This window comes from Podarcis liolepis (assembly GCF_965112155.1).
Source record: "Podarcis liolepis genome assembly, chromosome: 18".
Taxonomy (NCBI): Eukaryota; Metazoa; Chordata; class Lepidosauria; order Squamata; family Lacertidae; genus Podarcis; species Podarcis liolepis.
In genome coordinates this window covers 4,220,416-4,248,314 of record NC_139572.1, presented here as the reverse complement: position 1 = coordinate 4,248,314, position 27,899 = coordinate 4,220,416, and the positions used below count along the sequence as shown (strand labels likewise).

General features: G+C 49.6%; 2 protein-coding genes across 8 annotated transcripts in view; one reads left to right on the top strand and one right to left on the bottom strand.

Annotated features, from left to right (window-relative positions):
- Nucleotides 1-2,797, top strand: part of TLE2 (TLE family member 2, transcriptional corepressor) — a 47,562-nt gene extending 44,765 nt beyond the window's left edge. For all 5 annotated transcript variants that reach the window (XM_083483775.1, XM_083483773.1, XM_083483774.1 and 2 more), the window contains 2 exons: nt 179-255; nt 2,173-2,797. In XM_083483775.1, the coding sequence (XP_083339901.1) occupies nt 179-209 (31 nt within the window). In that variant the 3' untranslated portion in view covers nt 210-255; nt 2,173-2,797. The remainder of the gene's footprint in view (nt 1-178; nt 256-2,172) is intronic.
- Nucleotides 2,798-6,518: 3,721 nt separating this feature from the next.
- The window catches only part of LOC310697284 (transducin-like enhancer protein 1), a 50,590-nt gene continuing 29,209 nt past the window's right edge, over nt 6,519-27,899 (bottom strand). For all 3 annotated transcript variants that reach the window (XM_083483752.1, XM_083483751.1, XM_083483753.1), the window contains 12 exons: nt 23,157-23,261; nt 21,801-21,851; nt 20,260-20,406; nt 18,952-19,087; nt 17,680-17,861; nt 15,070-15,149; nt 13,723-13,972; nt 12,446-12,693; nt 10,209-10,356; nt 8,690-8,840; nt 7,812-7,888; nt 6,519-7,061 (listed from right to left, as the gene is read on the bottom strand). In XM_083483752.1, coding sequence (XP_083339878.1) covers nt 6,954-7,061; nt 7,812-7,888; nt 8,690-8,840; nt 10,209-10,356; nt 12,446-12,693; nt 13,723-13,972; nt 15,070-15,149; nt 17,680-17,861; nt 18,952-19,087; nt 20,260-20,406; nt 21,801-21,851; nt 23,157-23,261 — 1,683 coding nt within the window. In that variant the 3' untranslated portion in view covers nt 6,519-6,953. The remainder of the gene's footprint in view (nt 7,062-7,811; nt 7,889-8,689; nt 8,841-10,208; nt 10,357-12,445; nt 12,694-13,722; nt 13,973-15,069; nt 15,150-17,679; nt 17,862-18,951; nt 19,088-20,259; nt 20,407-21,800; nt 21,852-23,156; nt 23,262-27,899) is intronic.

The window sequence follows — 27,899 nt, the reverse complement described above, 5'->3', positions numbered from 1 at the left end:
GGGTCGGTTTGTTGACCAACCGTTTCCTCTTCAAGAAAGTAGAGCTCCCCAGCCCAGGAGCAGTCTACCTGCAAATCCCAGCAGCAAAGTTTCAGGGTTAGCTTCCTTTTTAAGAGGAAGGAAGACCCCTTATGCGCTGCGAACACGCCAATGTCTCCCTTTTTCTCTCTCCCTACAGGAAAATGGTTTATCAGCACAGGGAAAGATAATCTCCTCAATGCCTGGCGAACGCCTTACGGTGCAAGCATATTCCAGGTATAGTGGGGGCTTGAGCTATCCATGGGGTTCAGGGTGTGGGGGTATAGCTGTCAACCGCCCCTTATTTGGTGGGAAAGTCCCTTATCCCAGCGTCGTGTCCTGCTGCTGTCCCTTATTGACCCTTAAATTTCCCAGGTTTCAAAGGAAGCAGCTCCTCTCCCTCCCTCCCTGCCTGCCAGGGAGGAGGGAGGCTCCAGCTGCGTTGCTTGGCTGCGTTGCTCACCCAATAAGGAGTCTAAGAACGACTGGGGGGGTGGAGCTTGCATGCCTTGTGCCCATCAAATCGGCCGCGTTGCCTGGGGACTCGCCTTTGCTCAGCGCTTCCCAGCGGAGAGGTGACGGTGGTTTTCCTTGCTGCATCCCCTTTGCCGGGTTGCTGCGCTGTGGGAACCACCGCTTGAGGCTTCGTTTGGCTGCTGGCTGGGCTTTCTGCCTTTGGCTTGGAGGGGCTCAGAAGTTGAACGTACCTGTGTTCGGAAAATCCCTTATTTTGGCTGCTGGTCCCTTATTTTTGAGGCTGCTGGTCCCTTATTTTCAAATCTGTAAGTTGATAGCTATGGTGTGGGGAGATCCTGATTTCTATATTACATTTATACCCCAACTCCCTTCTCTTGTTTTATCCTCATAACAAGCCTTTGGGGTAGGCTAGTCCGAGAGGCGGCCTCAAGGGAGCTTCGATGCTCAAGGTGGGATTCGAACCCAGGACCTCGCAGAGGGTCCCTTAACACGGGGGGGGGGGGGCGCTCCCTCTCAACCCCACCAACCACATCCTTGAGCGGTTTGCTCACACGCAGAAGGAAGTTTTCCATGCTCTTTTTTTTAAAAAAGTCTGAGTTTCTACAAGTTTGTTTGACCTATGTCCAGGGCCAGATTTAGGTCTGATGAGGCCCTCAGCTACTGAAGGTAATGAGGCCCTTTGTATCTCCAGCTGTCCTTTGTCAACAACAAATTGTCGCTGGTTTTTTTTTTGTTGAATACAGTGGTACCTCAGGTTAAGTACTTAATTCGTTCCGGAGGTCCGTTCTTAACCTGAAACTGTTCTTAACCTGAAGCACCACTTTAGCTAATGGGGCCTCCTGCTGCCGCCGCACCGCCGGAACACAATTTCTGTTCTCATCCTGAAGCAAAGTTCTTAACCCGAAGCACTATTTCTGGGTTAGCAGAGTCTGTAACCTGAAGCGTATGTAACCCAAGGTACCACTGTATATGGTAATTGATGGACCTAATACGTATCTCAAGCCATTTGCCCATGTTGCCGTGCTACCAGTCCATGCAGAATGTAGGCACCCTATATATAGAAACGAGCAAATCAGTGATAATTTAGGGAGCAGATGAGGCCCATAACTTATATCATAGGAGCCTACACAACACAAAACACTGTTGCTGTCTGTAGGTTTTATTTTATTTGTCTTTTATCTTATATTTTGGAAATGTACATCCAGTGGTTTTTTCCCCGTTTAATTTTTTTGGGGACCCCCCAATAGAGTGAGGCTTTAAGCTATAGCTTGTTTAGCTTATACAGTGGTACCTCGGGTTACATACGCTTCAGGTTACAGACTCCGCTAACCTAGAAATATTACCTCGGGTTAAGAACTTTGCTTCAGGATGAGAACAGAAATCGTGCTCCGGCGGCGCAGCAACAGCAGCAGGAGGCCCCATTAGCTAAAGTGGTGCTTCAGGTTAAGAACAGTTTCAGGTTAAGAACGGACCTCCGGAACAAATTAAGTTCTTAACCCGAGGTACCACTGTGTAGCTTATACGTAAATCCGGCGCTGGTAAGGTCTGTCTGTAGGAGGCACAAGGCTGTCCCCTGTTGGAAACGCAACGCCGGGTCAAAAACGTCCCAATCGAGGCAGGCCGCTCGCGTTTCCGAACCTTGAAATTAAGAATTCTCCCTTTCCTTTCCTTCGGCAGTCCAAAGAGTCGTCTTCGGTTCTGAGCTGCGATATCTCGGCCAACGACAAATTCATCGTGACGGGATCAGGAGACAAGAAGGCCACCGTTTATGAACTGGTGTACTGAGAAGGAAGGAAGGAAGGAAGGAAGGAAGGAAGGAAGGAAGGGGGCTTGGCTGTCCTTGTAATCTTCTTATTTTGTGTTTTTGGGGACTCCCTCCCCCACCTCCCTCCAACAGCCATGAACTTGATGGACGGAGACTTGGCCAGGAAATCCTATCCGGCGATCTTCCCTTTTGACGTCGCTTGCCGCCTCATGAGGGCTAGGAACCTCCCTTTTTTAAACTGAAAGCAGCGGCGAACGTTCTCAGGAAGCTGCGCTGGAATCACGGGGTCCCCAAGCAGTTTTGCTCACCTAGAGGGGTCTCCCTGCCACCACCCCCCCCATGAACAAAGGAGATTTTCCCCTTCCCCACACTTCAATTGACAAGCAAGAGAGACCAACCGCTGCCCTTCTCTACGTCTCCTGCCAGCCCCTTCTGACCACACGGACGTTTGAAAGCACCGCCGACTTTCCCCTCTGGTGCGTGCTAAAGAAATCGGCCGTCTTAAATCCCCCCCTAATTAAACGTGTTGGAAAACGGCGGCTGGATCTGTGGGTCCGCGTGGGGTGGGTAAGGGGGAGAAGCAATCACAGAACGGATTATCAGTGTCGGGGGGGGTCACCCTCAGAGCTCATCCAGCTCCACCCCTTGCACGCTGCTAAATCAATCCCCAACACGATTGGCCGTAGAAGCAGCAGCCACCGTTCATTAACTGGAAGGACTGGCTCAAAAGTCGCAAAGAGCATAGCTGTCAACCGTCCCTTATTTGGCGGGAAAGTCCCTTATCCCAGCTATGTGTCCCGCTGCTGTCCCTTATTGATGATGTCCCTTAAATTTCCCAGGTTTCAAAGGAAGCAGCTCCTCTCCCTCCCTCCCTCCCTCTCCGCCGGCCAGGGAGGAGGGAGGCTCCAACTGTGTTGCTTGGCTGCGTTGCTCACCCAATAAGGAGTCTAAGAACGACTGGGGGGTGGAGCTTGCATGCCTTGTGCCGATCAGATCGGCTGTGTTGCCTGGGGACTCGCCTTTGCTCAGCGCTTCCCAGCGGAGAGGTGACGGTGGTTTTCCTTGCTGCATCCCCTTTGCCGGGTTGCTGCGCTGTGGGAACCACCACTTGAGGCTTCGTTTGGCTGCTGGCTGGGCTTTCTGCCTTTGGCTCGGAGGGGCTCAGAAGTTGAACATACCTTTGCTTGGAAAATCCCTTATTTTCAAGGTTGCTGGTCCCTTATTTTCGAGGCTGCTGGTCCCTTATTTTCAAATCTGTAAGTTGACAGCTATGGCAGAGAGACGGGGAAGTTTTGCAGTCTAGGAAAGGCTGCCTTCGTCAGGCCGGAAGGGGAGAGATGGAAAAGGCAGAGTGAGGGGTCCTGTTTGGCTTGTGGCGCCCTTCTCCCCAAACCCCACCCAGTTCCTTCAAACTTCACCAGGGTTGCTGCGCTACGGTTCTCAGAATCCCCTGCGAGAAAGGATTGACTAAGCCCTTCGAGAATCGCAGCACCCTGAGCAAAGTACACGTCCCAGGGATCTTTTGGATGGGGGGAGGGCTGGCTGTTCAATATAAAATGGGGAAAAACACAAGTAAAGGGCCTTCTCTCCCCCCCCCCCATAAAAACTTGCTGTAGGTAAGGAGGGGGGAACAGGCATTGAACAGCTCACCTGGGCCAGCCGACCATTCCTCAGTCTGCTGTCGAATTGCAGTGTGACGACATCATTACATTTCCATTTATATAGGCAGATAATGAGGTTTTTTGAGTTTGTCTCCGCCATCCAATTTGTTTATTCAATGATGACAATTAACTATCAATGGAATTTTCTGGTTTTGTGCACACCTGAGGGATCTCCCCCTCCTTCTCAATCTCTATATAAAAGCTTCCCCCCCCTTACTAATAGGCTAGAAAAGAAACAGGAGCAATTGTAAAATCTCAGCACACAATTCCTACAAAATTGTACAGTTGGGACCCCAAGAGTCATCTAGACGAACCCCGCTGCCATGCAGATTCTTACCCGATATATCCGGTGCAGATTTTTTTTTTTTTTAAAAAAATGTGGTTTGCTTTGTGCAGTTTTCTGGGTTTGGGAAAATCCGAGGGGTGAAAAGGGGGTGGGAGGGAGGGAAAATATATGCCTCCATTCTGCACTGGGCAGTTATGAGCCCAGGCAAAAAAAGAAACATTCAAGTGTTGGGGTAGTAGCAGGTCTACAAAGAGAAGCATCGCACTGAATAATCTGCAACCCAGTGTGGAGTGGTTTGGAGCCCCATTTCCCCCCAAATTTATTGGGTTGTCCCCGTAGTCATACCTCAGGTTAGATGTTCAGATTGCGTTTTTTGGGGGGTTACGGACTGCCAAAACCCGGAAGTACTGGAACAGGTTACTTCCAGGTTTCGGCGGTCGTGCATGCGCAGAAGCACTAAATTGTGCTTTGCACATGCGCAGAAGCGCTGAATTGCAACCTGCACGTACGTAGATGTGCCGCTGTGGGTTGCAAATGTGCATCCCGCACGGATCACGTTCGCAACCCAATCGTCCACTGTATTGTGTAAGCCTGAATTTACAAAGCGAAGCATCGAGATCACATAGAGGAGGGAGAAAGGTTGTTTTCTGCTGCTCCAGAGAAGCGGACACGGAGCAATGGATCCAAACTGCAAGAAAGAAGATTCCACCTAAACATTAGGAAGCACTTCCTGACAGTAAGAGCTGTTGGACAGTGGAATTTGCTGCCTGGGAGTGTGGTGGAGTCTCCTCCTTTGGAGGTCTTTAAGCAGAGGCTTGACAACCATATGTCAGGAGTGCTCTGATGGTGTTTCCTGCTTGGCAGGGGGTTGGACTCGATGGCCCTTGTGGTCTCTTCCAACTCTAGGATTCTATGAGATTGGTGGTGTTTAAGAGTAACGCTATGCAAATTTGTGGAAATTATACAGGGGCAGAAATGGCTGCGGGCACAGTGAACTCTGGCGTGGGCAAGCCCTTTGTCAACTGTCAGAAGGCCCTTCGGGGTTTCGACCGGACGCCTTTCCCTTCCCTACGTGGAGATGTTGGAGATTTGAATCCGAGTCCTTCCACGTGTTCTCTGGCACAGACCACGAGAGCTGGGACCACAAGGGACGTGGGTGGCGCTGTGGGTTAAACCACAGAGCCTAGGACTTGCCGATCAGAAGGTCAGCAGTTCGAATCCCTGCAATGACGGGGTGAGCTCCCGTTGCTCGGTCCCAGCTCCTGCCAACCTAGCAGTTCGAAAGCACGTCAAAGTGCAAGTAGATAAATAGGTACCGCTCCGGCAGGAAGGTAAACGGTGTTTCCGTGCGCTGCTTTGGTTCGCCAGAAGCGGCTTAGTCCTGCTGGCCACATGACCCGGAAGCTGTATGCCGGCTCCCTCGGCCAATAAAGCGAGATGAGCGCTGCGACCCCACAGTCGGCCACAACTGGACCTAATGGTCAGGGGTCCCTTTACCTTACCTTCCACATGCTCTCTGGCACAGACCACGAGAGCCGAGTCCACAAGGTGCGTCGACCGATTTGGGCAATCTCGCCTTGAAGGGGAATGCAGTAAAATCCATGTCCACAGGGTGCTAGAAGCACTCATCCGTAGGGGTGGGGGGGAAGTAGAGGGCCAGAGGGCCGCAAATCTCTCTTGTCTGGCCCTTGGGGGCTGTTCCCCAGGCCAAACGCCCCAGCCACGTTCCTTGAATGTCTGCCCGTCTGGAAAAGAACCTTGAACCACAATATACCGTATTTTTCGCTCTATAAGATGCATCAGACCACAAGACGCACCTAGTTTTTGGAGGAGGGAAACAAGAAAAAAAATATTCTGAATCTCAGAAGCCAGAACAGCAAGAGGGATCGCTGCGCAGTGAAAGCAGCAATCCCTCTGCTGTTCTGGCTTCTGTGATAGCTGCGCAGCCTGCATTCACTCCATAAGACGCACACACATTTCCCCTTACTTTTTAGGAGGGAAAAAGTGAGTCTTCTAGAGCAAAAAAATACGGTATGTTCTCTTGCTTGCATGGGAAGATGGCATTTCTTGACAGCGCAGAGAATTCTGATATTAAAGGTAAGTCGCAACCCGTCGTTTGGAAAACTACCCTCAGACCTGTCCTACTCTCCCTGGAAGCTCCCCAAGGAAGGAAGGAAGGAAGGAAGGAAGGAAGGAAGGAAGGAGACAGAAAAGAGAAAAGAAAGACAGAGAGAGAGGAGGAGGACAAGTAAGAAAGAGACGATAGACAGGCAGAGAGAAAATCTCCCAAACAAAAGGAACAGAGGCCGAGTTGTGCCACAAAACAACCCATCCCGTTTTTATTTTTATTTTAAAGATTCTAAAAAAAAAAAGGATCAAAACACACAAGAAACAGTTCCGAGTTGTTTAAGATTTGAACACACAATTAAGGAGAGAGAGGGTTGCGGGGGAAAGAGGCAACCCTACTCCCTCTTGACCCCACCGGAAAAAAATAAAAATAAAAAAATCAGATTGAGGAGAATTAAAAGCAGCAGCAGAGTCCTATTTCTGAAATCCTCTTTCCCCTTTCCCAAACGCAGGCACAAACAGAAACCCTCATCCACGAAAGGAACGTGCTTAGCAGGAGAAAGGAGGTCCAACTTTGCTCTCCAGGCTAAGCTTAAGTGTATTCTTTGGCTGGGGGGGTGGGGAGACACTGTGGGGCTTATCCGCCCCTCTCTCTTTCAGCGAGGAGGCCGGCTTGTCCTCAATACATCACTTCGTAGACGGATGCCTTCTTGTCTCCGGAACCGGTGACAATGAACTGGTCGTCAGTGGAAACGTCGCAGCTGAGGACCGACGAAGATTCCTTGGACTGAAAGTGTGGGGTTTTTTTAAAAAAAGGGAGGGGAAGAGAAAGGGTTAATAATAATAATAATAATAATAATAATAATAATTTATTATTTATACCCCGTCTATCTGGCTGGGCTTCCCCAGCCACTCTGGGCGGCTTCCAAAAAAAATATTAAAATACTGTAATACATCAAACATTAAAAGCTTCCTTAAACAGGGCTGCCTTCAGACGTCTTCTACAAGTTTGGTAGTTATTGTTCTCTTTGACATCTGACGGGAGGGCGTTCCACGGGGCGGGTGCCACCAACGAGAAGGCCCTCTGCCTGGTTCCCTGTAACTTGGCTTCTCGCAGTGAGGGAACCGCCAGAAGGCCCTCAGAGCTGGACCTCAATGTCCGGGAAGAACGATGGGGGTGGAGACGCTCCTTCAGGGATACTGGACCCGAGGCCGTTTAGGGCTTTCAAGGTCAGCACCAACACTTTGAATTGTGCTCGGAAACGTACTGGGAGCCAGTGTAGGTCTTTCAAGACCGGTGTTATATGGTCTCGGCGGCTGCTCCCAGTCACCAGTCTGGCTGCTGGTGTTGAAAGGAGGCCAGGTTTGGTTTTCACGAGAGCAGGAGGTCACTTATTTGATCGGAGAAAGGGATGTGCGTTCGGATGCTAGACGAATTACCACCAATTCTTACGGATAAATGAATTGTTGGTCCACAGCCACTCTGCATAGGTCTCCTCTCTCACCCATCAGCGGCCTGACCCTGGCTCTCTCTTACCTGGAATATGCTGGCCCCGTAGGGTGTCCTCCAGGCGTTCAATAAGTTGTCCTTCCCGGTGCTTACGAACCATTTTCCTGTAAAGGGGGGAGAAACAGGCTGTTTGCCGCCTCTCAATAAAGAGAATAATCTCACCTGACCATAGCTGTCAACTTACAGATTTGAAAATAAGGGACCAGCAGCCTCGAAAATAAGGGATCAGCAGCCAAAACAAGGGATTTTCCAAGCACAGCTATGTTCAACTTCTGAGCCCCTCCAAGCCAAAGGCAGAAAGCCCAGCCAGCAGCCCAACGAAGCCTCAAGCGGTGGTTCCCACAGCGCAGCAACCCGGCAAAGGGGATGCAGCAAGGAAAACCACCGTCACCTCTCCGCTGGGAAGCGCTGAGCAAAGGCGAGTCCCCAGGCAACGCGGCCGATTTGATCGGCACAAGGCATGCAAGCTCCACCCCCCAGTTGTTCTTAGACTCCTTATTGGGTGAGCAACGCAGCCAAGCAACACAGTTGGAGCCTCCCTCCTCCCTGGCCGGCAGGGAGGGAGGGAGAGGAGCTGCTTCCTTTGAAACCCGGGAAATTGAAGGGACATCATCAATAAGGGACAGCAGCGGGACATGGCGCTGGGATAAGGGACTGTCCCGCCAAATAAGGGACGGTTGACAGCTATGGCTGGAAGGGGCCCTATCCTGTAGAAGCACGCGTTGGTCTGTCTACTCTTTACCTCCTCCCCCGATTTAAAAGCTGCACTTGGCAATTTGAGCTGCTGATAGTACAAAATATGTCTCTTGTGTAATTTTATTCCCTGAACCGCACCAAGATCCTGTGATGAAGGGCAGTACATAAATCAGCAATAATAATAATTTTAGCAGAAACCCCAGGCTTACCGCAGGAGGCGAACTTGAGAGAGAGAACGCAGCTCTCGTGGAGGTGGAGTTGGTACTTTTCGGGCTTCGAGACGTGAAGGATTTCGACGTGGCTACTTTCCATCCCGACCGCCAACCACTCCCCTGTGGGGCAGTAACCCAGGGAAAATATCTGGAAGGGCAAGAGTGGGGGGGATAGATGGGAGACAGTGGCGGCTGAGCCATTAGGGCGAATGGAGCAGTACAAAACCTACCGTATTTTTCGCTCTATTGGACGCACCGGACCATAGGAGGGGGAGAATAGGAAAAAAAAATTTTTTTTGCTTGTTCTCCCCCTCAAAAACAAGGTGCGTTCAAGAGCAGGCCGGGGAACAGTGACTGTTTTCCCCCACCGCCAGCCTCAAAGATCCCTGAAGTCTTTGGAGCGCAGCTTTGCACAGCCATCCCGAAGCTGGAACAGCGAGACGGAGGGCTGCGCAGCGCCCCGTCTCGCTGTTTTGGCTTCGGGGACAGCAGGCTGCTATCCGCAAGCCTGTGGAGCCTGGCGGGAAGCCTGCCTTCGCTCCATAGGATGCACACACTTCCCCCCTTCATTTTTGGAGGGGAAAAAGTGCGTCCTATAGAGCGAAAAATACGGTACTTCCAGCCTGCCTTCTCACTTCAACCTGTCAGGAAGTGGCTCTGCCTGCCATTGGCTTTAGCGCCATCTACTGGTCAGCTCCCTACCTCCCACCCAATCGGGCCTTCAGTGAGCACTGATGGGGCCAGAGGGAAGAGAACTGAGAGCAGGGCATGCGCCAGGGTTGTGGCCGATCGGTGGCCACAGTCCCGTGGGTTTCGCAAGCCTCTGCCTTAATTTCAGCCCCCACCAAGTTTCTAGTACTCATTTCTAGTTGCAATGCGGATGGAGGCGATATGGTGTCATTATTTCGGTTGCCCGGGACACAGTGATTTCTCTCACACATGCGCCCAAGTTTCTAATCCTCATTATTATTGACAGGGAATAACCTGCTGAAATCTCCGAGAAACCAGAGGGCGAGTGGATGGAAAGAAGATTGCCAGGAGTTTGGGGACGGATTTTTTTTTTGGGGGGGGGGGAGACTGTAGCGCCCCTCTCTGCGCCTCACATTTCTGAATTCTTGTTTTTAAGCTAAAGAAAACACGGCAGAATTAGCACCTCCTCATGCCAAAAAGTATTGGGTTATTTTTATTTTGAAAACAAGAAAAAGAGGCTTTTAAAAAAATAAATAAATGATGGGATATGTATAAAGTTATGCCAGTGCCAATAGAAGAAAGCTTTTTCTCACTTGTTCATAAATCTAGAAATTCGTAAGAGATTCAGGGAAGTCCTTGTTCACACAAGGACTCGTTAACATATGGAACTCACCGCCACAAGAAAGTGATAGACACTAACACAGATGTCTTTTTCAAGAGGGTTCTGGGAGGCTGCGTCTATCATTGGCTGCCCAGAGGCCATGCCCACTTCAACCAGGTGAGTCTCCTCCCCCTTCTGCCCCCTCCTTTGCCCCCCTCCCCATGCCTGTGAGGTGAAGTCGTGCTGTTGAAGCTGGCGCCCTTCTCGGAGGTCCCAGCACCGCACGGTGTTGTCGAGGCCTCCCGTCCAAAGCTTGGTGCCGTCGTTCGAGATGTCGATGCAACTGGCGCCGTCCGTGTGACCCTGGAACTGCCTGGAAAGGAAGAGATAAAAGGAGAGTCACCCAATATTCCAGGAATGACAGATTAGACACGTTGGAATAAGCGATCCGCTGGGTCTCGCACAGCGCTGGTGCTTTGAAGCCCCAATAGACAGCTGAACTTCGGGCCTTCAAAGCACCAGGTGCTATTTTCTGTTGTTGTTTTTTAAATAATATTTATTATTTTTCCAAAAACTTAAACACTAAAAAGGCAATGCAATACAATACATTCAACTAACAAAACAAAACAAAAACAATAAAATAAATCAAACAATTTCATTATCCCATTTTCATTCACTTATTTCCATGACCTCCTCACACCTCCCTTTTCGTATTCCACTTCTATTAATTGTTTCAGCAAGTCCTTTCCACCTTCTTCTGTTTTCTATCCTATAATTGTCTTAACAGATTCTAGCCTTATTTTTCCCTTTAGTACTCTATTAATCTATTTATACTTAATTCCTTATAACATTTCTACTAAAGCCATATAACTTCATTCCAACATTTTTCTAACATTCATTAATTTTACAGTATTTCTGTAGATAGTCTTTAAATTTTTTCCAATCTTCTTCCACAAACTCTTCTCCCTGGTCTCGGATTCTGCCAGTCATTTCCGCCAGTTCCATTTTCTGAAAGCACTCAGAACCATAGCTGTCAACTTTTCCCTTTTCTTGCGAGGAATCCTATTTGGAATAAGGGAATTTCCCTTTAAAAAAAAGGGAAACGTTGACAGACATGCTCAGATCCCCTGACTGGCAAATGAGGGTGAAAGAGGAGAGCGCAAAATATGGTCTGAAGCTCAACATCAAAAAACGAAGATCATGGCCACTGGTCCCATCACCTCCTGGCAAACAGAAGGGGAAGAAATGGAGGCAGTGAGAGATTTTAATTTCTTGGGCTCCATGATCACTGCAGATGGTGATGGCAGTCATGAAATTCAGAGACACCTGCTTCTTGGGAGAAAAGCGATGACAAACCTAGACAGCATCTTAAAAAGCAGAGACATCTCCTTGCCGACAAAGGTCTGTATAGTTAAAGCCATGGTTTCCCCAGTAGTGATGTATGGAAGTGAGAGCTGGACTATAAAGAAGGCTGATGGCTGAAGAATGGATGCTTTTGAATTCTGGTGCTGGAGGAGACTCTTGAGAGTCCCATGGACTGCAAGAAGATCAAACCTCCTCATTCTTAAGGAAATCAGCCCTGAGTGCTCACTGGAAGGACAGATCCTGAAGCTGAGGCTCCAAGACTTTGGCCACATCATGAGAAGACTCCCTGGAAAAGCCCCTGATGTTGGGAAAGATGGAGGGCACAAGGAGAAGGGGACGACGGAGGACGAGATGGTGGGACAGTGTTCTCGAAGCTACCAGCATGAGTTTGACCAAACTGTGGGAGGCAGTGGAAGACAGGAGTGCCTGGTGTGCTCTGGTCCAGGGGGTCACGAAGAGGCGGACACGACTAAACGACTAAACAACAATACTTAGGGGTCATCACAGAAGGGTGGCGTTTTTGCTGGTAAAAAGGCCTTTTTTCTGAAACCGGTGTCCCACTAAAGCAGTAATTTCCAAAGTTGGTTGTTTAGTGTCCGGATAGAACGATGGGGGTGGAGATGCTCCTTCAGGTATACTGGGCCATTTAGGGCTTTAAAGGTCAGCACCAACACTTTGAATTGTGCTTGGAAACGTACTGGGAGCCAATATAGGTCTTTCAAGACCGGTGCTATGTGGTCTTGGTGTCCGCTCCCAGTCCCCAGTCTAGCTGCCGCATTCTGGATTAGTTGCAGTTTCCGGGTCACCTTCAAAGGTAGCCCCACGTAGAGCACACTGCAGTAGTCTAAGTGGGAGATAACCAGAGCATGCACCACTCTGGCCAGGCAGTCCATGGGCAGATAGGGTCTCAGCCTGCATACCAGATGGAGCTGCCCTGGACACAGAATTGACCTGCGCCTCCATGGACAGCTGTGAGTCCAAAATGACTCCCAGGCCGCGCACCTGGTCCTTCAGGGGCACAGTTGCCCCATTCAGGACCAGAGAGTCCTCCACACCCGCCCGCCTCCTTGGACAGACTGCCAGCAGGTAACACTCACCTAACAAGGGTCTGGTTCTGGAGGTCCCAGACCACGATGTTGCCATCGCTGCAGCAGGAAAAGCAGACCTTGGCATCAGGGCTGATGGCGAGGGCGTAGCAGGCCGGGGCAGAGGACGTCAGCTCCGCCTTGATCCGGGGAGTTGGCGCCGCCAGGTCCCAGATGGACAGGGTGCTGGCCTCCCCGCCCACAATCAGACTTCTGCTGTCGGGGAGGAGCTTGCACGACCGGATGTAGTTGTCCCGGTTCTGTGGCAAGGGAGGAAGAGGTTTAAGGAAGCGTCTGGCGCTGTTTGGAATGGCAAAAACGATCAGCGCTCACCCCTGAAAATCGCAAATACAGTTGTACCTCAGAAGTCAAACGGAATCCGTTCCAGAAGTCCGTTCGACTTCCAAAACATTCGGAAACCAAAGTGCGGCTTCTGATTGGCTGCAGGAAGCTCCAATCGGAAGCCCCGTCAGACGTTCGGGTTCCAAAGAACGTTCGCAAACCAGAACAGGTTTGTGGAGTTCGGGAGCCGAAAGGTTCGACTTGCAAGGCATTCAAGATTTGACTGTAGAGGGAATGGCGATATTCCCAGTTTCTTTCATAAGCGATAGAAATAGCTCACACAGCACAGAAATATCCCACACGTCTGAATCGTAGACCAACCGAAGAGGCAAAAGGTTTATTAAGTCACACTTGGAAAATAAAATTGCAGGTGGAGTGATCCTGCTCAGGGCTGCAGCCTGCCAGCCACAACCTTTGTCAGAGACTCCATTCCATGTCCACTCCCCCCCCCACACACCTGACCCCACTCCAGATACTCCCCATTCCAGCCTTTAAGCAGCTTAAGGCTTACTCTAGGTTAGAATATAAAATTGCAAATGGAGTGATCCTGCTCAGGGCTCCAGCCTGCCAGCCACACCCTTTGTCAGAGAGTCCATTCCGTGTCCTCTTTCTCTGACCTGACCCCAAACAGAAAGTCATAATTCTAGGCCTATCCCTCATTAGCTGATTTAATTTTTAGCGGGTTGACCCTTTGCCCCCCCCCCCCGCACATGGAAAGTGCCATTTTTGAATGAGAAATGATTGGCACTCACCCCCAAAGATCAGTGCTAGAAGGAATGATGGTGATATATTTCTTTTAAAAGACAGGAAGCAATAAAAACGTCAACCGCAATACAAAACCATCTTGCAAGGACCACGAGGGCACCCAAGTCCTGGGAGACTCTAGGGGTGTGCCAGGGAAACCGAGTCACGCAAACCAGCGTGCGCACACACACACACATACGTACCAGGCAGTCCAGCTGCGCCACGGGGGTCTTTGCGCCCGGCTGGGCCACGTCCCACACCTTCACGCAGCCTTTGCCCCCCGTGTAGACGTGCTGCGTGGAATTGCTGATGGTGACTGCGCAGACCACCTCTCCGTGCGTCAGGGTGTGGAGCTGGCGGGCGTGGCGAGGGATGCCCGAGCCGATGAGGGCGTCGGGCGGGAAGGGCACCGGCTGCATCTGCCCGTCGGAGCTGACGTGGAAGGAGTACGCTCTGCGGGGGAAGCGGGAAGAAGGCTTTGGGTGCGAACGGAATGGCCAAAAGACCCCGGACCGCCATTCCCTGTGGGGTGAGGCCTCCCTCCAGGGGGATAGGAAGGTGCCGTGAAATGCCGTTCCCCTAAAATCTTTGCCGCCATTGAACTAAATAACAGCACGACTTAAGGAAAAGTTCTTTACCAAACAAGGGAGACCTTGCAAAACGCTGTTGCGGTTTAGGCCTCTCCTGCCCTGCCGGCCAAGCCCTTTTCCAGTAAACTCCGTTCCAGGCCTCTCTGCCACCCCCCAAAAAACCCAAACACAGAACTGTCCACACAAGGGCTTATCTCTGGTTATCTCTCGCTTGGACTACTGCAATGCGCTCTACGTGGGGCTACCTTTGAAGGTGACCCGGAAACTACAACTAATCCAGAATGCAGCAGCTAGACTGGGGACTGGGAGTGGCCGCCGAGACCATATAACACCGGTCTTGAAAGACCTACACTGGCTCCCAGTACATTTCAGAGCACGATCCAAAGTGTTGGGGCTGTCCTTTAAAGCCCTAAATGGCCTCGGTCCAGTAAGGAGTGTCTCCACCTCCATCATTTTGCCCGGACACTGAGGTCCAGTGCCGAGGGCCTTCTGGCAGTTCCCTCCCTGCGAGAAGCCAAGTTACAGGGAACCAGGCAGAGGGCCTTCTCAGTGGTGGCACCCGCCCTGTGGAACGCCCTCCCACCAGATGTCAAAGAGAAAAATAACTACCAAACTTTTAGAGGACATCTGAAGGCAGCCCTGTTTAGGGAAGCTTTTAATGTTTAATAGGTTATTGTATTTTAGTGTTTGTTGGAAGCTGCCCAGAGTGGCTGGGGAAGCCCAGCCAGATGGGTGGGGTATAAATAATAAATTATTATTATTATTATTATTATTATTATTATTATTATTATTATCTGTTAGCTTCAGAGGCTCAGACACGGGAACACAAAGGGGGAGATTTTTAGACACCGTTTATTGCCATCGTTGCTTTGCTTTCGAGGCTCGGCCGTGGGACGCCACCCTCCTCAATCCCCAAATTCGGCCCTTGCTGCGCGCACAGACCCCCACGCCATCACTTACGGCTTTGCTGAAGCCACACCTGTCTGCATCCCTGTCGACAATCCCGGGACCCGCAGGTGAGAGTGAGGGTCGTAGGCGACCTGGTCAGACCAGAGGAGATGATTTGCTTTGGTTAACAGGAAGCAACGTGAGTTTCACAAAGCCAGCCGACACTGACTCAAAGTGGGAGCAAACTCTTTATTGGCAAAAACGCAGACTTGGCGGAGCGTCATGGCCTAATGGGCGGAGCAGCTCATCTCTGGCTGCAACCAAAATGGTCAAAGGCCTGGAAACGATGCCTTATGAGGAACGGCTAAGGGAGCTGGGCATGTTTAGCCTGGAGAAGAGGAGGTTAAGGGGTGATATGATAGCCATGTTCAAATATATAAAAGGATGTCACATAGAGGAGGGAGAAAGGTTGTTTTCTGCTGCTCCAGAGAAGCGGACACGGAGCAATGGATCCAAACTACAAGAAAGAAGATTCCACCTAAACATTAGGAAGAACTTCCTGACAGTAAGAGCTGTTTGACAGTGGAATTTGCTGCCAAGGAGTGTGGTGGAGTCTCCTACTTTGGAGGTCTTTAAGCAGAGGCTTGACAACCATATGTCAGGAGTGCTCTGATGGTGTTTCCTGCTTGGCAGGGGGTTGGACTCGGTGGCCCTTGGGGTCTCTTCCAACTCTATGATTCTATGATTTCTCCATGGAAACCAGTCGGGAGGACGGGAAGCGCCCATCTCCACATAGTTCCCTCCTTTCCAGGGGTTTTTTTACCAAGCAATTTTTGACTGTGCATGCGTCAATCAACCTCTCCTATACTCTTTTCATTCCTCTCCTGGTTCTGCGAGAGCATCGGGGAAGGGAGTTCGTCGCAGCGACGGTTAAAAGATCCAGATAATAATTTGAAGCAGCGACCCAGCAGCGCAGGATTCCTGCACTACAGGCATAAAGGTAAAGGGACCCCTGACCATTAGGTCCAGTCGTGGCCGACTCTGGGCTTGCGGCGCTCATCTCGCTTTATTGGCCGAGGGAGCCGGCATACAGCTTCCAGGTCATGTGGCCAGCAGGACTAAGCCGCTTCTGGCAAACCACAGCAGCACACGGAAATGTCGTTTACCTTCCCGCCAGAGTGGTACCTATTTATCTACTTGCACTTTGACATGCTTTTGAACTGCTAGGTTGGCAGGAGCAGGGACCGAGCAACGGGAGCTCACCCCGTCACGGGGATTCGAACCGCCGACCTTCTGATTGGCAAGTCCTAGGCTCTGTGGTTTAACCCACAGCGCCACCCGCGTCCCTTGCAGGCATAGAACTCTACAGTTCTATGACAAGCTACAAAACCAGATTGGAACACAGGCCAATATTCTACACACCTGCTATGGGCTTGAACAGGCGGGGAAATGTTTTCAGCTGGTGCCGAAATAAGCAGAGAGTGTCAAAGAGCCACCACGCCGAGAGATCAGTTTCTTACAAACGCAGAATAAAAAAAATCCTTCCAGTAGCACTTTAAAGACCAACTAAGTTAGTTCTTGGTATGAGCTTTCGTGTGCATGCACACTTCTTCAGATACACTGAAACAGAAGTTGCCAGATCCTTCTATATAGTGAGAAGGTGGGGAGGGGTATTACTCAGAAGGGTGGTGGGAATGGGAGATTGGCAGATAGCTGAGATGAGCCTGTTGACGACTCTTAACGACTGCAATAGGTCTTACAGGAAAAGGCAAGGGGTGAGAAGGTGAAAAATGGCTTAGTCATGTATAATGAGATAAGAATCCAATGTCTTTGTTCAGACCAGGTCTCTCCATGGTTTTAAGTCTGGTAATGAGTTGCAGTTCAGCAGCTTCAACAGGCTCATCTCAGCTATCTGCCAATCTCCCATTCCCACCACCCTTCTGAGTAATACCCCTCCCCACCTTCTCACTATATAGAAGGATCTGGCAACTTCTGTTTCAGTGTATCTGAAGAAGTGTGCATGCACACGAAAGCTCATACCAAGAACTAACTTAGTTGGTCTTTAAGGTGCTACTGGAAGGAATTTTTTTATTTTGACTATGGCAGACCAACACGGCTACCTATCTGTAATTACAAATGCAGGATAACCAAAAAGACATCTTCCCAGGAAGAGATGGCTATTTCCCACTTCTCAATAAATAAATCATTTGCTGCTACTTCAATCCGCCCTCGATTTCACAACCATGAAGACTAGACACTTTCCAGCTTTAGGTGGAAGGTTTTAATTCAGTGGCAGAGTGGCCAGTCTTCAGCTGGTCCTGGGTGCAACTCCCTGGCATCTCTGGGTTCAGCTAAGCCTGGCACCTGAAAGGCTGGATAGCTGCTGCCAGCCAGTGTATGCAGCACTGGTCTAGATGGGCTTCGACTCGGGTCAGACTTAGCTTTCGTTCAGAAACTTGAGGACTAGAACCTTGCATTTTGCTTTGAGGAAGCGCGATGGCTCATTGGCAGTCTCAATCCACAGCATCTATAGGCTGGGCCGAGCACATTCCCCCTGCCTGAAATGCTGGAAAGATGCTGCCAACCTGTGTAGGCAGCACTGGTCTAGATGGAGCAATGGTCTGGCTCAGCATAGCGCAGCCCTCTCTCGTTTCCCAAAGCCCCAATGGCTCAAATACTCACCAGAGGGGAGCGCCCGTAGCTGGCGGCCCCCACGACCGCCGCCCCATTGAGCTGGGGGGTTACCAGGTGCAGCCCCGCATAAGGCCCCGCGCTCGCCATGTCGCCGTTGACAGACGCATGCGCCACGTTGAAGGCGGCTTGGTAGGAGCTCTGGACCGTGAGTGGATTTCGCAGGCTCAGGGCTGAAGTGGAAGAAAAGGATCAAGGAATAGATGAGAGATAAAGGTAAAGGGATGGGATGCGGGTGGCGCTGTGGGTTAAACCAGAGAGCCTAGGACTTGCCGATCAGAAGGTCAGCGGTTTGAATCCCTGCAACAGAGTGAGCTCCCGTTGCTCGGTCCCTGCTCCTGCCAACCTAGCAGTTCGAAAGCATGTCAAAGTGCAAGTAGATAAATAGGTACCACTGCGGCGGGAAGGGAAACGGCGTTTCCGTGCGCTGCTCTGGTGTGCCAGAAACGGCTTAGTCATGCTGGCCACATGACCCAGAAGCTGTATGCTGTAAAGGGACCCCTGACCATTAGGTCCATCCAGTCGCGGTCAACTCTGGGGTTGCGGCGCTCATCTCGCTTTATTGGCCGAGGAAGCCGGCATACAGCTTCCGGGTCATGTGGCCAGCATGACTAAGCCGCTTCTGGCGAACCAGAGCAGCGCACAGAAACGCCGTTTACCTTCCCGCCGGAGCGGTACCTATTTATCTACTTGCACTTTGACGTGCTTTCAAACTGCTAGATTGGCAGGAGCAGGCACTGAGCAACAGGAGCTCACCCCGTCGTTGCGGGGATTCGAACCGCCGACCTTCTGATCGGCAAATCCTAGGCTCTGTGGTTTAACCTACAGTGCCACCCGCGTCCCTAGTGGATTATTAGGATATAATAATAAGCACTCCATTAAACATGTCCGCAGCGAGGTTTAATTTGGCGAGTGCTTCACACAGCAGTTTAGCAAGCTGTTCTTGTGACGCTCTTTTGCTGCTCTGTGAGGCACACAGCGGCTCTGCAAGCTTCGCAGTGCCTCCGCCTCCATTAAAAAGTTTGCCTGGGCTCGCTGCCCTGCTTGCTTTCTCTCTCTCCTGCCTGCTGCTTATCACACTGGAGTTGGAGTGGCCCCCTACTGGCGGCCGCAGGAACTGCAGCGTGACGACAGCCTTACAACCTTATTTCTATAGCAAGAAAAAGCCAAAAGGACTTGAAGGCCAGTTTGACAGCAGTTCACACACCTCCCCACTCTGCCCCGCCCAAATCACAGACCCGCTTCCGATCTCCCCCAAATTACCGAGAGATTCCACCGTCTGCTTTGTGACCCCTGGACGGAGCTGTGGCGTGCTACTGCTGGAGGATCCCGGCGCCGTCCCTTCGCCTTGGGAAGTCGGGGTGCTGGACTTCAAACCGGGGGTGCCCGCTTTCTCTACCTGGAAGGTATTACTGCTTTAATTTCATTTATTTACACCTCTGCCCCCATCCCTTTCTCAGAGAAGCTCGGGGAGAGCGGACAAAGTCCTTTCCACTCTTAAAAGAAGAAAAAACCACGACAACAACTGAAGTCTACCTCGGGGTGTGTGTGTCTTCTGGTGGTTGTGTCTCTGCGAGACGTGAGGCATAGCTGTCAACTTACAGATTTGAAAATAAGGGACCAGCAGCCTCGAAAATAAGGGATCAGCATCCAAAATAAGGGATTTTAGTCAACCAGCAGCCAAACGAAGCCTCAAGCGGTGGTTCCCACAGCACAGCAACCCGGCAAAGGGGATGCAGCAAGGAAAACCACCGTCACCTCTCCGCTGGGAAGCGCTGAGCAAAGGCGAGTCCCCAGGCAACGCGGCCGATTTGATCGGCACAAGGCATGCAAGCTCCACCCCCCAGTTGTTCTTAGACTCCTTACTGGGTGAGCAACGCAGCCAAGCAACACAGCTGGAGCCTCCCTCCTCCCTGGCCGGCAGGGAGGGAGGGAGAGGAGCTGCTTCCTTTGAAACCCGGGGAATTTAAGGGACATCATCAATAAGGGACAGCAGCGGGACACGGCGCTGGGATAAGGGACTTTCCCGCCAAATATGGGACGGTTGGCAGCTATGACGTGAGGTGGCAGGGCCTTCTCGGTAGTGGCACCCTCCCATCAGATGTCAAGGAAATAAACAATGGCAAGGGCTTTTAGAAGACACCTGAAGGCAGCCTTGTACAGGGAAGTTTTTAAGGTTTACTGTGGCTTCGTAATTTGATGGAAGCAAATTTATTATATTATAAATATAACATAATCATTAGCTGGAGGCACCAAACATGGTAAGCTCCAAACATCTGAAGGACCTGTTCCGACCAGCTCTGCTAGACTTTTTTGATGTTTTCAAGGTTCAAGGTGTCACTATCAGTGTGTAAAGCTCTTCGCAACTCGGGACCAGTTTACCTGCGAGGTCGTTTTCCTACTCTAAGCGGCATATAAATGTACAAAACCCATCAAACAAAGCCAAGACTTTCGTGGAAAGAGGACGAGAACGGGCTGCTCTGTGCCTCAATTGTCGGGGCTCCCCCCCAAAACGCTCCCTGGATCCCCTGAACGCAGAAAGGCATAGATCCCCCGAAATTACACACGTACCGTGACCACCTCCTTGGTGATCCGGGGTGGGGAGGAACTGCAAGATGCTGGACTAAGCTGCATGGATTCTTTCCTCTGCAGGGAGATTTTATCAACACCGTTTTCCCGGGAGGAGAAGGAATTGACGCTGTGGGGCGAGGAGGGATCCTGGTATGGGGAAAACAGAAACAGACACACAGAAAGAGAGAGAGAGACAAACAGACAGGTATCAGAGGTCCTTTACAACTACGGTATTTTTTGCTCTATAAGACTCACTTTTCCCCTCCTAAAAAGTAAGGGGAAATGTCTGTGCGTCTTATGGAGCGAATGCAGGCTGCGCAGCTATCCCAGAAGCCAGAACAGCAAGAGGGATTGCTGCTTTCGCTGCGCAGTGATCCCTCTTGCTGTTCTGGCTTCTGAGATTCAGAATATTTTTTTTCTTGTTTTCCTCCTCCAAAAACTAGGCGCATCTTGTGGTCTGGTGCGTCTTATAGAGCGAAAAACACGGTAAATAATTCCTGTTCAGATATCTGCTTTCTGCAAACCTCAAACAAAATTCTCAGCAGCCAATATTGGTGCACGGAACGTGCAAAACAGGCTTCGGCTTGTGAAGCGGGACTAACCCCCTTCTAGTTTAATTTGAATCCAGCCTGATCTTTTATTTCCTTTCTCTTCCCTTTTATGAAGATCACCCGCTCTGAGACCCCACAGCTAATTCTCCCCTGGCCTCCTCGCTGGCCCAAGTAGGACCAATTCAGCCAGCTAGCCCTGGGGATCATCTGTTTACCTTCCTGCTGGAGTGATACCTATTTATCTACTTGCACTTTGTGCTTTCGAACTGCTAGGTTGGCAGGAGCAGGGACCGAGCAACGGGAGCTCACCCCGTCAACCACCGACCTTCTGATCGGCAAACCTTAGGCTCTGTGGTTTAACCCACAGCGTCACATGGGTCCCTTATTTGCATGTTTAATTCCTTGTTTATTTGCAGGTGCATTGCTTCACAACTTCCCCTTCCTCCATGACAATTTTTTTGGATGCTTCTCGATCATTAGTTTCTAAACTGTGACTTCTTTTCTTGCCTTGGATATTGGCTATAGGGCAAGCTTTTCTTCAACGGTTCAGAAGTCTGCCTGAACGCAGGAAACGCCCATAAAGACCATAGTAAAGGTAAAGGGACCCCTGAACATTAGGTCCAGTTGTGGCCGACTCTGGGGTTGCGGCGCTCATCTCGCTTTATTGGCCGAGGGAGCCGGCGTACAGCTTCCGGGTCATGTGGCCAGCAGGACTAAGCCGCTTCTGGCGAACCAGAGCAGCGCACGGAAACGCCGTTTACCTTCCCGCCGGAGTGGTACCTATTTATCTACTTGCACTGGCGTACTTTCGAACTGCTAGGTGGGCAGGAGCTGGGACCGAGCAACGGGAGCTCACCCCGTCGCGGGGATTCGAACCGCTGACCTTCTGATTGGCAAGTCCTAGCCTCTGTGGTTTAACCCACAGATCATAGCCTACTGTCATTAACTTGGAAATATCTATACGCCCGCGACAAGTTCTATTATACGCACACAAAGCTCGTCAACCACCAAATTTTCTTCGCTCTTGTCTCCATCGCTGCCCTGTAAAGAAAAGAGGGGAAACGAAAGCTATGGGAGGCTTCCCCAAAACCAGCTCTGTGAATTCCTTAAACTAAATACTTCCAATAAATGTGCAAATACAGCGGCACCTTAGTTCTCAAACGCCTTGGTTCCCAGACATCAAAAACCTGGAAGTGTTCTGGTTTTCAAACGTTTTTCGGAAGCCAAATGTCCGGTGTGGCTGTCGGCTATTGTTTCCAGGGTGCCTGGAAGCCGCGCCTTGGTTTTCGAACATTTCGGAAGTCAAACGGACTTCCGGAATGGATTAAGTTGGGCGCTTTTGTTTTTGCTATTTATTTTGCGTTTTGGGGGCTTTTTCGGTTTATTTGTTTTCGTGGCTGTGTGGAACCCCGTTCAGCTACTGATTGATTGATTGATTATGTGACTGCGGAAATGGATAAAAGCCCCCCATGTAAACAATGACTATCGTCAGTGCAGGTAAGAAAAAAAAATGATTTTAATTTTTATCATCTACAATAGTGTCTTATTTATTTTATAGTACAGTGGTACCTCGCAAGACGAATACCTCACAAGACGAAAAATGCACAAGACGAAAGAGTTTTCCGTTTTTTGAGTCGTTCCGCAAGACGAATTTCCCTATGGGCTTGCTTCGCAAGACGAAACGTCTTGCGAGTTCTTGCGAGTTTGTTTCCTTTTTCTTAAAGCCGCTAAGCCGCTAATAGCCGTGCTTCGCAAGACGAAAAAACCGCAAGACGAAGAGACTCGCGGAACGGATTAATTTCGTCTTGCGAGGCACCACTGTACAGTGGTACCTCGGGTTACATACGCTTCAGGTTACACACTCCGCTAACCCAGAAATCGTGCTTCAGGTTAAGAACTTTGCTACAGGTTGAGAACAGAAATCGTGCTCCGGCGGCGCGGCAGGAGCAGGAGGCCCCATTAGCTAAAGTGGTGCTTCAGATTAAGAACAGTTTCAGGTTGAGAACGGACCTCCGGAACAAATTAAGTACTCAACCTGAGGTACCACTGTACAGCACATGGATTACTGCTTTCATTTTAGGGATCAATGGTCTTGTTGGATAGTAAAATTCATGTTAAATTGCTGATTTAGGGGTTGTTTTCAAAAGTCTGGGACGGATTGATCCATTTTGCATTACTTCCTATGGGAAAGTGCGCCTTGGTTTTGGAACGCTTTGGTTTTGGAACGGACTTCCGGAACGGATTCAGTTTGAGAACCAAGGTACCACTGCAATTGTCACTGTTATGTACACTGCGGTGTGTGCCTAGTTTCCCATTCCCCAAGCCCCCAAACCTAGCCAGCCGTACGTAGTCTGTGGCGTATTCCTTCTCCTCCGTTTTCCTCTTTTTGCTGCTGTTCAGATACTCCGAAATGGCTCGCATTCGCTCCCCGTTGGACAGCGCTAAGGAACTCTGGGGAAGGAGGAAAGAGAAGCAAGTGTCTGTTTCAATATTTCAGTCGCCACACCTGCCCTCCCCGTGAAAAGCCCTCCCATCAGTCATCAAGGAAATAAACGTCTATCCAATTTTTAGAAGGCACCTGAGCTCACCTAGCAGTGAGTTCCATAGTTCAACCGCCTTTTTTCTGTCCTGATATTTTGGCAGCAGCACCCGCCTCCCCCATATATATATATAATAATAATAATAATAATTATTATTATTATTATTATTATTATTATTATTATTATTAGTATTATTAGTTTCCCCAGCCATTCCGGGCGGCTCCCAATCAGTGTTAAAAACAGTACAGCGTTACATATTAAAAACTTCCCTGAACAGGGCTGCCTTAAGATGTCTTCTGAATGTCAGGTAATTATTTATCTCTTTGACATCTGATGGGAGGGCGTTCCACAGGGCGGGCGCCACTACCGAGAAGGCCCTCTGTCTGGTTCCCTGTAACTTGGCTTCTCGCAATGAGGGAACCGCCAGATACACACACACACACACACACACACACCGTATTTTCCACCCTATAGGGCGCACCGGCCCATAGGACGCACCTAGTTTTCAGGGGGGGGGGGAAATCAAGGGGGGAAATATGACCCCCCCACACAGCTCTGGGAGCAGCGGACAGGCTACACGCAGCCTGTGCGCTCCTCCAAGACCTTCTCCCTGCTTTTGCGGGAGGTGGCGAAATTCCCCCACCGCACGCGACTCCTGCGGGCTTTTCAACCAGGAGGGAGAAGGGACTGAAACGCCGTGCACCTTCCCGCTGCCCCCCCGATCCTCTGGGGCTGGAGATCGGGGGAAGCACTGCTTTCCCCCACCGCCAGCCTCAAAGAGCAGACTCTCCAGGCTTCAGCGAAAGCAACGCGAAGCCTCCGGAGCGCAGAGGGAGCGCTCCCTCTGCGCTTCGGAGGCTTCGCGTTGCTATCGCTGAAGCCAAGGAGCCTGCATTCGCTCCATAGGACGCACACACATTTCCCCTTCATTTTTGGAGGGGGGAAAGTGCGTCCTATAGAGCGAAAAATACGGTGTGTGTATATATATATATATATATATATATATATATATATATATATATATATATATACACACACACACACACACACACACTGGAAACGGAGATTACAAGGGGTAAAAATAAATAAATGGATGTATCGTGCCATATTAGAAGCAAAAAAACCCTTATTTTGATGAATTGGAAGAGCCGCAAAAATATCCCATTGAACACATGGATTGACAATATGGACAGACTAGTTGCCTACGAACGGATTGCACATCGACGCAAATTAAGAATGGATAAATACGAAGAAATCTGGAAGGAATACTTAGGCGATAAGGCGGGAAGTAGGGGGAGGAGAGGTTGGGAAATATTGTTAAAAGGGTGTCGTTATAGGTATAGAGCAGTACTCAAATCTGAATTGTTAAACTGTATTATTAGTGTTATTGTGGTTTTTGTTGTGTGTGGTTTTTGTGGTTGGTGTCTATCGAAAAAACGATTAAATAAATTTATATATACAGTAGTGCCCCGCAAGACGAATGCCTCGCAAGACGGAAAACTCGCTAGACGAAAGAGTTTTCCGTTTTGGAGGTGCTTCGCAAAACGAATTTCCTATGGGCTTGCTTCGCAAGACGACAATGTCTTGCGAGTTCCTGTGGGTTCCCCCCCCCTTTTTCTAAGCCGCTTATCAGCTGATTCGATCAGCAGATAAGCCGCTAAAAGCCGCTAAAAGCCGCTAATAGCGCTAATCCGCTAATCCGTCAATGGGCTTGCTTTTCAAGATGAAAAAACCGCTAGACGAAGAGAATCACAGAACGGATTCTTTTCGTCTTGCGAGGCACCACTGTATGTGTATATATATATATATATATATATATATATATATATATGCAGGTTTTGGTGTCTTCGGGTGTCTTCCCGTGTAAGAGTTGGGGTGTCTAGGCGACGTTTCGACGAGGTCTCACTCGTCATCTTCAGGCTGGTGCTTTCGGCTTCTTGTTACTGGAACAGAGCAGGATCTCAGTGTTTGAGTTCCTATAAATACTGTTGAGGGGGTGTGGTGTGTAGCCTCCAACGTTCTGGGCAGAGAGGAAGTTCCCAGGTTAGTGTGCCTTTTTTTCTCAGAAAAACTCTTCACAAGCTCAAGAGGTCAAGACACGAAAGCTTTAGCAACTAATCCACACTTAATGACCCACCTAAGTGGTACTCAGAATATCACTCAAGAAATCACTCAAGATATCCCTCAAGTAATTAAGGAACAAAAGAAGAAAAGGCACACTAACCTGGGAACTTCCTCTCTGCCCAGAACGTTGGAGGCTACACACCACACCCCCTCAACAGTATTTATAGGAACTCAAACACTGAGATCCTGCTCTGTTCCAGTAACAAGAAGCCGAAAGCACCAGCCTGAAGATGACGAGTGAGACCTCGTCGAAACGTCGCCTAGACACCCCAACTCTTACACGGGAAGACACCCGAAGACACCAAAACCTGCATTCCTATACCCGTGAAAATCTACGAAAGCATATATATATATATATATATATATATGCAGGTTTTGGTGTCCTCGGGTGTCTTCCCGTGTAAAAGTTGGGGTGTCTAGGCGACGTTTCGACGAGGTCTCACTCGTCATCTTCAGGCTGGTGCTTTCGGCTTCTTGTTACTGGAACAGAGCGGGATCTCAGTGTTTGAGTTCCTATAAATACTGTAGAGGGGTGTGGTGTATTGCCTCAAAAGTTCTGGGCAGAGGGGAAGTTCCCAGGCTAGTGTTCTTTTCTTCTTTTGTTCCTTAATTACTTGAGGGATATCTTGAGTGATTTCTTGAGTGATATTCTGAGTACCACTTAGGTGGGTCATTAGGTGTGGATTAGTTGCTAAAGCCTTCGTGTCTTGACCTCTTGAATTTGTGAAGAGTTTTTCTGGGAAGATGGCTGTACTGCACTTAGTTGTGCTTTGGCTTGGCTTCGTGTATAGGGGCGAGCTGTGGTTTTGTGCCCTGTGCCAGCCAGATCTGTGTAGGGATTGCAGGGGGGTGCAGCATCCGGAGGTGCCACTATGGTTTGGTTACTGGATGGTGTCTGTAATTTATCTGTGGAGAGGGTCTGGGTTTGGGTCTGGTGTGGTTGATTGGTGGTGGCGTTCTGTGTGCCTCTGGATCTGGTGTCGGTTTTTGTGGGGAGGGCTAATTTCCAGATGTCTGGCAGGCGGGACGTGTCGTCACGCTTGTTCATGTTGTGAGGGTGTTTCTCTATCTCGATGGCTTCCATGATTATTCTCTTGTGGTGATGTTCCATGTTAAAGAGCAATTTGGAATCTGCAAAATTAATTTCGTGTCCTGTTTCTTTCATGTGTTGGAAAAGAGAGGAAGATTTTTCTTCTTTTTTGACGGCATTCTTGTGTTCTGCGATACGTGCATTTATTCGTCTGTTTGTTTGTCCAATGTACGTGGCTGGGCAGACTTTGCAGGGTATTTCATAGACCCCTTGGTTTTCCAACTGGATTTTATCTTTGGGGTTTCTGAGGATATTGGCTATTTTTTGGTTGGTGCAAAAGGCTGTTTTGATATTGTGTTTATGGAGGATTTTGCTAATTTTATCTGTAGTGCCCTTGATATAAGGAAGGAGGGCCATGCCATTGTTTTCTTCCGTGTCTTGGTTTTTGGGGGGTGTTTCTTTTTGGATTACACCCCCCAAAAACCAAGACACGGAAGAAAACAATGGCATGGCCCTCCTTCCTTATATCAAGGGCACTACAGATAAAATTAGCAAAATCCTCCATAAACACAATATCAAAACAGCCTTTTGCACCAACCAAAAAATAGCCAATATCCTCAGAAACCCCAAAGATAAAATCCAGTTGGAAAACCAAGGGGTCTATGAAATACCCTGCAAAGTCTGCCCAGCCACGTACATTGGACAAACAAACAGACGAATAAATGCACGTATCGCAGAACACAAGAATGCCGTCAAAAAAGAAGAAAAATCTTCCTCTCTTTTCCAACACATGAAAGAAACAGGACACGAAATTAATTTTGCAGATTCCAAATTGCTCTTTAACATGGAACATCACCACAAGAGAATAATCATGGAAGCCATCGAGATAGAGAAACACCCTCACAACATGAACAAGCGTGACGACACGTCCCGCCTGCCAGACATCTGGAAATTAGCCCTCCCCACAAAAACCGACACCAGATCCAGAGGCACACAGAACGCCACCACCAATCAACCACACCAGACCCAAACCCAGACCCTCTCCACAGATAAATTACAGACACCATCCAGTAACCAAACCATAGTGGCACCTCCGGATGCTGCACCCCCCTGCAATCCCTACACAGATCTGGCTGGCACAGGGCACAAAACCACAGCTCGCCCCTATACACGAAGCCAAGCCAAAGCACAACTAAGTGCAGTACAGCCATCTTCCCAGAAAAACTCTTCACAAATTCAAGAGGTCAAGACACGAAGGCTTTAGCAACTAATCCACACCTAATGACCCACCTAAGTGGTACTCAGAATATCACTCAAGAAATCACTCAAGATATCCCTCAAGTAATTAAGGAACAAAAGAAGAAAAGAACACTAGCCTGGGAACTTCCCCTCTGC